The sequence below is a fragment of the Mercurialis annua genome, linkage group LG8 (genome assembly GCF_937616625.2).
Source record: "Mercurialis annua linkage group LG8, ddMerAnnu1.2, whole genome shotgun sequence".
Lineage (NCBI taxonomy): Eukaryota > Viridiplantae > Streptophyta > Magnoliopsida > Malpighiales > Euphorbiaceae > Mercurialis > Mercurialis annua.
The window spans coordinates 14,560,094-14,570,525 of NC_065577.1; the positions used below are offsets into that span (position 1 = coordinate 14,560,094).

A 10,432-nucleotide genomic window follows, 5' to 3' on the forward strand; every position below is an offset into this window, starting at 1 on the left:
GAATTCGTTACTTATCCGTCACTAATTTCTGAAGGATTAGTGAAGGATAACATAAATACCCTTCACTAATCCTTCACAAATTGGTGATGAATTAGTGAAGGATATTTATATTATCCGTCACTAATCCGTTACTAATTAATGACTGATTCACGACAGAAATATGGTCACGACATGTTATATGTAATTTACTCGTACTTGATTAACTGAAATTATAATTGAAATAAATATAAAAAGAAAAATTTACTAAACAGTAGCTGCCAAATAAATTAGAAAGTATATTCGTCATACACACTATTAATATTATACCATAAATAATAGTATATGTCTATGTCTAAATGTTGCATAGATAACAAAAACAACTACTACGATATAGCCCTTAGTGATATGCTACAACCGTCAAAACTCAATTGATGGACCTTAATTAGGTGGTGTATCCCGCTGTAAGGTCTCATAGAGTCGTAAACAATCTTCTTGCATTTTCCGAAGGGACGCTTGTTGTTGGTTCAAGGACTCCTGTTGTTGGGTCAGAGATTGCATCTTTTCTGACATTGCTTTTTCTTTCTCAGACAAAGACTCCATCATCTTTTTCACCTCATCATTAGTCGAAGAACCTGATTGAGAAGTAGTTGTAGATGGCAAGTGTTGAGGATAAAAGATCGACGCTTGAGAGCCCAGTCCGTATACACGCCTCTTCTTCTCACCACCAACAACATTATAATAAATCTGGTCAATGTCAATTTCTGGAATAGTTCCATCTTCTAATGGCTGAGTAGCAAGAGATAAAGCTGCTTCCATCTTCTCCTATATATAAATTGAACCAATAAATAAAATACATGGTAGGAACCCTTTTAATAAATAAATCATATCCATGAAACTTACCCAAATATCACGTGATTTGCTATCAACAAATGATCCATCTTTCCTCATATGTAACTTTTTGAAAACATTCCATGTATTCACAAGAATATTTTCCCTTTCCTAAAAATCATAATGAAATGCATATCAGAATGACAACTTTACAAATAAAAATCACACAAAATAACATTATAACTCACACCTTCATGGAGTAAACCAATAGCACCACCAACACAAGCAATCAATTTGACTTAATTTTCAATACAAATCAATCAAAAAGCAAGTATAAACTAATAGCAACAGAACAATATATTCTAATTAGTAGGAAGAAAATTTACATGCCACAAGAAATTATGGACTATATGAAACTATTCCAAGCATAACTCATTTTAAGTTATAGCACAAACAACATATATACAAGAAAAGAAAAGGAAAAATAACCTTTTCCACTATAAGCAAAATTAAATCAGACACAAAATAAAAAATCATGTAAAATTTTCAATCAAGTAAGAAGTAACTATATTTGTATAAGTATTAAAAGTATGAATAGCTACCATTGATGTCGTATGCTCCATAGTAGATTTGGAACCTCCTATATGCTTAGCAACACCGGTACCGGGTCCATTTGGTTCTGAATTTCTATTCTTTGAAGCTTGCTCCGATTTTTTTTTCCAGTCATCTGATTCCCATTTTTTAAGCCAGCTATCCCAAACATCTTGTTTAACACCTTGGGGTATTTTTTCCACCTTTTTCCATGATTTCCTCCACCTAGAAAGTGTTTAGTTGTAGTGAGTTCTCGTAACTTTATTCCATGCGGCCTTAACAACCTCTTCTTGATTTGAATTCCATGAGTATCTTCTCTAAAATATTAAAACAATCAAAATATATTAATCAGACATATTACAGGATATTGTAACTGTATTCTGTCTATAGAACAAATTTAATAATATATAGATATTCTAACCTCAAAATCCTGCCAATAAAATTGTTTTACATCCGCATTAACAGAAGACCAAGTATATCCCTCTGGATCTTGCTTCTCTTTAAATGCAAAACATAAATTTCGAGATATTTTATTGCCATTGGGAAGAAACCTTTAAAATAAAAAAATAGCCATTTAAAAGATATATCAACATGTACTATAATAAAGATATAAATAAAATTAATTGACATATTGTCTAACCTTTCACCCTTGACATATATGAAAGGAACATCTGATGAATGCCGATAGTTTGTGTTGGATCCTAGAGAAACATCAGGATGGGGTGTAGTACAAGAGTGTGGTGTAACGGGAGTCTCAAGATTTTCATCATTGCTTATTGAGGGAGCAAGTGATTCTCGTATAGGTGGCAGCGGTGGTACTGATAATGGTGGTGGTGGTCGTCGTATTGATGATTCTGGTCTTGTTGTTGATGCTTCTGCTCGTGGTTGTGGTAGTATTGGTGGCGGTGGTGGCGGCGATTCTAATCGTGGTAGTGTTGCTGGAGGTGGTGGGGGCGGTGGGGGTGGTGGTGCTATCGATGTTGGTAAATGTCGTCCAACTCTTGACGCTACTGCTCGTGACAATTCGTTTGATTTTATATAACGCTTTGATGTTACTGCTCGTGATAGTTCATTTGATTTTTTATGATGCAAACGTTTCATATCTATAAGAAAGTTAAAAGGAAAATACATAAAATATAAAAATACCAATGAGAAGAGCATAAATTAACACACAGCAGATTGGAGACTTTAATCAGGTATCTATCAAAGGCTTGCTTTACACCAACAATTATCCATAACCTAAATAGTTGCATTGATTTAATCATATGAAATGCAGAAATAATTTCATCTAAAAAAGAGACTATATGGACTTCGATAACACTATGGTGATAGCAAACTTACTTGTGTTTGAAACAATCCGATAACACTGTGGTGAACTTAAAATTCTGAAGATGATTAGAAATTAGTTGAACCTCTTTATGCACGCTTCTTGGTGTTCTACAATGAAGAAAATTAACAATCAGTTCCAATAAAAGTTCAAAAATAAAAAATTAATTTCTAGAGCTTTCTCTTAAGCATATGAATCAGTAACTCAAACCCAAAACATCCATAATCACCTTCACTAGTTATACAAATCAGAAACACAACTACAGATCCCAAAATCTTAACTTAGTTATAGAAATTCAATATTAATATTACACTACATGAAATAAGAACATAACACATAAGGCTAGCCATAATGATAAACAAGCAAATGCATTGATGTTCAAAAGCATATGCATTATGTTACCTAACAATAACAATGATTATCAAAAATAACCAATTGATTAATGAACATAAAAAAACAGACAAAATAATTCATAAAATGTTAAAAAAACAGAATTTATTCATCACTGTCATCACAATCATCCTCGTCATTATGATCATCATCGTCGTCGTCGTTCAAGTCTTTTTCTGAGTTGCCATCATTCTCCACATCATCAACATCGTCTATTTCAGTTACAAAATCATTTGGATCAACCAATGTTTCATTGACATCAACTTGGCTGTCCACTTCATGATGTTCAATCGAATCCTCTTGGTATGCTAATACCGTTGGTGACACTGGCAGGTCGCTTCTATCTGGTACCTCTACGACAAACCTTGGTTTAATTTTACAAACAGCTAACCAATCATTTCGTTTTGAAGTAGGATATCGTAGATAATGCACTTGTTCTGCTTGGACAGCCATAATAAATGGCTCATATTTATTGAAAACCCTACGACAATTAACATCAACAAGCTTAAGCTGCGGATGCACTCTTATACCCAGTCTTGGAGTTGGATCAAACCAAGAACACTTAAATAGGACTACCTTTTTAATCGGCAATGCTGGATAATCCAATTCTATGATCTCAGTCAATTTTCCATAAAAGTCTAATTCACTAGTGCTACTATTTGAACCTCTAATGCATACTCCACTATTCGTGGTTAATCTTCTTGATCCATGTCCTTCCGTATGAAACTTATATCCATTGACATAGTATCCAGAGTACCATTTCACCTCATGCAAAGGACCTTTGGCCAGGTCTTGCATAATTGGGTTTGTAATATTTGATATCTCACTATGTGCCTGGTGAAAGAATCAAATAATCAAAATTCAAAACAATTGAAGGTACAAACATTATTTATTATAGTTAAAACTGCATTAGGTATATATATGCTTACATATTTCTCAAACCAATCTGCAAAATTATTTTCCAATTTCAACTCAACTTCATTGTTGGTAATATTTGGATTATATATTCGCAGTTCATCTTCATATAAACTGTAAGAAAAAAAATCATTAGGATTAATCTTTGCATAAACATATTTAAATAATTTCTACTAACTTACTGTATATATGGCTTCACTTCAATGCAATTTAATAGTATATAAGTATGAGCTGCATGATATTCTTTATCCTCCAAATATCTGGATTTAGCTTGACCCATAGATCGACCCGGATGTTTAAAAATTGAGAGCATACCAGGAGGTGCATTTAAATCAACTCCGCCATCATCATTACGTGGCGCTCTCCTATGCCTCGTATGAATAGTAGGCTTGAAGTAATGTGCACAAAACGAAGCAGTTTCTTCAACCAGGTATGCATTAGAAATCGAACCTTCAACTTGAGATTTATTAGTCACATTATTTTTCAGCCTGCGAAGATACCTGCAAGTATATCCTTCAATTAAAAAATTTATTTAAAATTTTAGATAAAATTCTGTTATAACTTGTAGCATAGATAAAGTTCTTATTAATAATACCTCTCAAAAGGGTACATCCATCGATATTGAACTGGACCAGCTATTCGCGCTTCGTGCGGCAAATGAATTGGAAGATGCTCCATTGAGTCGAAGAAGCTTGGAGGAAATATACGCTCAAGCTTACACAATATTATTGGAATCTCTTGCTCCAAACGTATAATGTCTTCCCTTCTAATGACAGTGGATGTTAGACTTTTAAAGAAAAGGCTCAATTCTGTCAAGACTTGCCATACATTGGCTGGCAACAATTCACGAAATGCAATTGGAATTAGTCTTTGCATAAACACATGAGAATCATGGCTCTTCATCCCGTAAAATTTTAATTTCTTCATGTCAACACATCGACCCATGTTTGAAACATACCCATCCGGAAATTTGAGTTCTCGAACCCAATTACACAATTCTTCCTTCCCTTTTTTGTCAAGTGTGAAAGAAGCCTTCGGGTATTTTCCAGTACGTTCATCTTTGTGCAGCTCAGGGCGATCGCAAAACTCTTTCAAGTCTTCTCTTGATTTTGCATTATCTTTTGTTTTCCCCGTAACATTCATAACCGTATTAAAAATATTATCAAAGAAGTTTTTCTCAATATGCATTACATCCAAATTATGCCTTATTAAATTAGAACTCCAATAAGGCAAATCCCAAAAAATGCTTCTTTTTTTCCATCCACAACAATTTAGTTTAGAAATATGCACATTTTCTTCTTCTGCATTTATATCTGTCACTTTTTTCAGCCCAAGATGTTCTATTTCATCAAGTATTTCTGAACCAGATTGCATGTCAGGAGCAATTTTCAGTACTACCTCACCTTTTCTGAACCACTTTTTGTTCTTTCTAAATGAATGATTTGGTGGAAGAAATTTTCGATGATTGTCAAACCACGACGTCTTGCGACCTTTCGTCAATGAGAATGCATCAGAATCACCCATGCAATGAGGACAAGCTAATTTTCCTCCTGTACTCCACCCTGATAGCATTGAGTAAGCTGGGAAATCACTTATCGTCCACATAAGGGCAGCTCTCATTTGAAAATTCTGCCTGACCGATATATCATATGTGTTCACACCAACCTCCCACAAATGTTTCAACTCCGCAATTAGAGGTTGCAAAAAAACATCTAACTTGTCCTTCGGATTTTTTGGACCAGGGATGATGGCCGTCAAGAACATGTACTCTTCTTTCATACACATACCAGGCGGTAAGTTGTACGGTGTTACTATAACAGGCCAAGATGAATATTGTCGCCCTGTCTGTCCAAAGGGTTGAAATCCATCAGTACATAACCCCAATCGAACATTGCGAACTTCGGAAGCAAATGACGGATTTGCCTCATTAAAATGCTTCCAAGCAGGAGAATCTGAACAATGGCGCATTACACCATCTTCTTCCCATTCATGTTCACCATGCCACCTCATGTGATTTGAAGTTGCATGTGAAGCATACAACCTCTGTAGACGTGGTGTTAGCGGAAAATAATGCATCTTCATATAAGGTATATTTATTTTTCGCTTATTAGAACCACGTCCTTGCTTTTTAAATCGAGGATGACCACAAACCTTACAGCTGTTAAGGCCAATATCTTCATTCCAAAATAGCATACATCCTTGCTTGCAACAATCAATAACTTCTACTGGTAAACCCAACTTCCGAACCAACTTCTTCGTGCTATAAAAGCTATCAGTCATTACATTATCAGTAGGCAGTACCTCTGACAAAAATTTGCAGAGTTCATCATATAACCTTTCTGAAAAATGAAATTCCGCTTTCAAATTCATAAGCCTAGCAACAGCAGATAACTGAGAATGTCCTCCTGGATTTCCTTCCCACAACTCTTGTTCAGATGCCTTAAGCATGTCATATAATCGTTGTGCTTCCATATTTGGGCTCTCTTCCATTGAATGGGAAACATGAGGAGGATTAATGACATCTTCGCTCGGATGAAGAACACTAGCACGACCAATAACATCATCCATCATAGATCGAAATAAATCACCAGCGTCGCTGGTTTCAGCTTGATGGCATGTATTTTCTAAATCAATGTTATGATCAGGTCGGACTAAATTTGGTACATAAGTTTCTCCATGATTGTACCAGCAGTAGTAGTTCTGCATGAATCCATTTTTTCCAAGATGACACATCACTGTCACCTCATCAAGATAACCCTTGTTTCGACACTTCGTATGATTACAAGGGCATCTTATCTTCGCACCATCCATGAATTGAGGATGTCTTTTTGCAAATTCCACAAATTCTTCCACGCCTTTTGCGAATCGTGGATGCAAATATCCATCTTCCAATCGAACATACATCCATTCTCGATCCATAGTTATGAACTCTAAATTTTCGACAAAAATTATCACAAAATAGTGTAAAAGCGCAATAATAAACAGTTTTAGTTTCTTAGAAACCGAACAGATTGTCATCAAATGTGAATCAAACAAAGGGTCCACACAAGCATTAGAACAACTAAAACTAGACTAACATAGCATTTATTTTATTAGAAAGTAAGCAGATTGTCATCAAATATGAATCAAACAAAGCAGTCAACATTTTAAGTTTGAGCAACTATACATAAAGCCATAACAAGTTTCAAGCAACATGAGCAAAAACAGAAAATTAAAACTCAAATTTAACCATAAATAAAAATAACTATACCTGAAAGTATAAAATTATCTTCAATATCAACTGGTTAATCTTATCCACTGCACCCTTTGTTTGTCTGTAATTCAAGTTATCTTCAATCTTTCTTTTTAGTCTATCTTTATTCTTCTTATTAAGAGAGCTTTTCTTGCATGTCCTTCAATTTATCCCCCTCCTTTAAGTCATTATACCTGAAAGTATAAAATTAGTTGTATAAAATTAACAAATTCCTACAAAAATGATTAGTATTGGCTTCCTTTAATGCTCTCAATTCACTATTGTTTGCATAGGTTTATTTGTGGATCAAGTATAACAAAATCTTAGATAACAAGAGCAGTGCAGACTTGGTACTTATAGATTCAGCAATTAGTGGGTAATGAATGAGCTAAAAAAACCAAATCAGCCAATCCATTACAATTTAACTTATAGATCAAGATCAAAATTAGGATACAATCAGTCCTGCTGCACAACGAACATGAAACCAATAAATTTAAGACACAAAAACCAAAAGCATCACACAATTCTCTAATACTAGTATGATATCTTTATTTTATTAGTCGTTAGAGGCTAACAAAAGTGATTAGCAAAGTATCAAAATGCTAAACACGCATCCGTTTGTTTCATCTAGACTAAGGTCAAACATACAAAATATTTAGAGTAAATTCAAACTCTAAATTTGGGGGTACTGTGCAAAAAGAAACCACACCAATTTCAGAATGATATAATATTCTAACACATGAAAATTGGCTTATCCACTTGTTATACAGAGAATGCTATGACATCAGAAGCATGCCTATTTTATATATAGAACATCTAATTTTTATTAGCAAAGCTTAAAAATATGAAAATGAACCAGATGACAAATAGAACATCTAATTCTTATTAGCAAATCTTAAAAATATGCAATTATGTCTTAAAAAACAAAGGTCATGAAGGAAATTACTCAATTAGCTTTCATGGTCATTACTACACTCAACTAGATACTTTGATCATTAACGACTTAAGAACTGCAATCTCGTAGACCAGCTCACAACTTCTTGTAATTATTTCACTACTCAATCATAAACAATACTAGCATACAAAATAATACAATCACAGGTGCTATAAAATTTAAAGCATACAAAATAAAACTGAAAATTATTCATAATTTAATGACTGATTTCCGATTTAATGTAATTCTTTAAGTTAACAGCCTATTCACATTAATGGAAGAAATCTGAAAGTTAGAGTAGGAAATAAATAACTTCAAAACTAATATTTACTATAGACAATCATTGATTACATAATTATGATAATAGAAAGTTGATGATTGCATTATCTTCCTCACCAAATGCATTATAGTTTACAATGATTATCCAGTACAATTTGTACCCTTCAGACATCATAATTCATTGGTAAACAAACCTATATATATATATATATATATATATATATATATATATATATATATATATATATACATATATATATATATATATTGTTCATGAATAGTAACTAAAATGAATTAATGAAAATTATTTGTAAAATTAAAAAACATCATAAAAACAAGTAAAAGAAAGAAAAAGAACACAGAAAATGAAAAGGTCATGGAAAAGAAACTCCCTAATTACTGATTAAGGTAGCTTAAAAAAATATTCTCTCTATGCATAACATGTTATGAACTTTCAAAAAAAAAACCCTAAATACTGATTAAGAACCCTAATTAATATTAAAAATATAATTAAAGAAAAGCAAACAAAACTGTAAATCAGATGAGGGAGAATGAATAATAGTGAATCCAAAAAGTTAATTAGGCCTGAAGAATTGTGGTGTTGACCCACAAAGGAGCTTAAAAATCTAAAGTAATTACACTTAAACTAAGTTTAGTATAATTATGTAACACTATTTAAGAGAAATACCAACATTAATTTTGCTATACTCAATTACTTAATTAGAAATTGGAAATCTGTTTTAGCATAATTAGTTTTGATACAATCAATTACTCATGGAAAGAAAAAGAGCAGCAGAATTAGATCAAAATGTAAAGAGAAAGTGCAAGCCATTAACTCAGGTCTTGTTTAGCACAAAAGAAAAACATAAAATAAATTACACTTACTCAGCAAACCCTAAAATTGCTGGAATTAAAAATTGGCGATAGAGATGGTGATTGTGGAGAGCAACGAGAATGGATATAGTAATGGCGGAGAGCAACGAGAATGGAGAAGGTGAGCTATGGAGCAGAATTCTTCATCGCTCCAATTAGGTTAGTGAAACTGAGATGGAGAATTGGAGCGAATATTTGAGAGTTGGAGTGTGATTTTTGCCAAAGGCAAAAAAGTTATTTCGCCCTTAAAAAAAAGAGCGCGATAATTCCCGCTTGGGACTGAAATTATTTAGTATTTAATTATTAAATGTTATATTAAACATCCATCACAATTCCGTCACAAATTTGTGATACATCTATTTCTGTCACAAACTTGTGACGGAATTGTGACGGACATTCCCAACTCTAGAGATTGTGAAGGATCTATCTGTCACAAATATTTGTGACGGACAAATCTATCACTATTCCGTCACTAAAATAAAGATTGGTCACGGATTTAATATCCGTCACTAAATTCTGTCACTAATCGGTCACTAATCCCTCACAAATAGAAGTTGACGACCAAACACTCTATTCGTCACAAATTCCGTCACAAAAATGTACATCTGTCACTAGTCCGTTACAAATCCGTCATAAATTAGTGACGGATTCTGTCCTTCACAAATTTCCGTCACAAAGACACTGTTTTTTAGTAGTGATTCGAGGTTATAGAGATTGATAAAAAAATTGAGGATGACAAAAAAATTGTTGTCAGGAGTTTAAGTTATGTATTTCTTAGAAATTGGCGTGCTTTCTTACGTCTGGGTTCGGAAAGTTGATGATATTGTCGAACTGATCTTAGTTGAACCGAGATGATTCTAGTGGTATTTAGTTCAGCCGTTATTTTTATGAGAGCATATATAAGCAGAACGACATTTTGAATTACTTGTATGCTTGTTATCGGGCGTTTTAAGTTTTCTCATATGAGGTATTTGGTGTTCTGACCACTATAGGTGATATAGTGCGTAGGCGTTAAGGAATGTAAGAATTTTCCGGTTGAGAGTGTCTGTAGGTTTTTGGTTTTTAACTGTGGGCTTTTCCTCGT

General features: G+C 33.5%; 2 protein-coding genes across 2 annotated transcripts; both read right to left on the reverse strand.

The window, feature by feature from the left end:
- Positions 1-239: 239 nt before the first annotated feature.
- On the reverse strand, positions 240-9,632 carry LOC126661676 (uncharacterized). The gene is made up of 8 exons (XM_056103889.1): positions 9,361-9,632; positions 7,281-7,456; positions 2,740-2,835; positions 2,039-2,501; positions 1,820-1,949; positions 1,410-1,715; positions 880-978; positions 240-801 (listed from the first exon to the last, which is right to left on the reverse strand). The coding sequence occupies exons 6-8, from the start codon at positions 1,428-1,430 to the stop codon at positions 418-420; spliced, it is 504 nt and encodes a 167-aa protein (XP_055959864.1). The 5' UTR covers positions 1,431-1,715; positions 1,820-1,949; positions 2,039-2,501; positions 2,740-2,835; positions 7,281-7,456; positions 9,361-9,632; the 3' UTR covers positions 240-417.
- LOC126661677 (uncharacterized) lies at positions 2,851-6,949 on the reverse strand. Its single transcript, XM_050355535.2, has 4 exons — positions 4,626-6,949; positions 4,213-4,530; positions 4,045-4,144; positions 2,851-3,949 (listed from the first exon to the last, which is right to left on the reverse strand). The coding sequence occupies exons 1-4, from the start codon at positions 6,947-6,949 to the stop codon at positions 3,221-3,223; spliced, it is 3,471 nt and encodes a 1,156-aa protein (XP_050211492.2). The 3' UTR covers positions 2,851-3,220.
- Positions 9,633-10,432: the final 800 nt, after the last annotated feature.

Bases quoted from the DNA above. Each gene is read 5' to 3' on its own strand.
- LOC126661676 (XM_056103889.1), bottom strand. From the start codon at position 1,430: ATGGAGCATACGACATCAATG. The intron at 979-1,409 runs GTAGCTATTCAT...TATGATTTTTAG, and splicing joins TGGAGCATACGACATCAATG to GAAAGGGAAAATATTCTTGT. The intron at 802-879 runs GTAAGTTTCATG...ATTTATATATAG, and splicing joins GCAAATCACGTGATATTTGG to GAGAAGATGGAAGCAGCTTT.
- LOC126661677 (XM_050355535.2), bottom strand. From the start codon at position 6,949: ATGGATCGAGAATGGATGTATGTTCGATTGGAAGATGGATATTTGCAT. The intron at 4,531-4,625 runs GTATTATTAATA...ATATACTTGCAG, and splicing joins TGGATGTACCCTTTTGAGAG to GTATCTTCGCAGGCTGAAAA. The intron at 3,950-4,044 runs GTAAGCATATAT...TTCTTTCACCAG, and splicing joins CAGATTGGTTTGAGAAATAT to GCACATAGTGAGATATCAAA.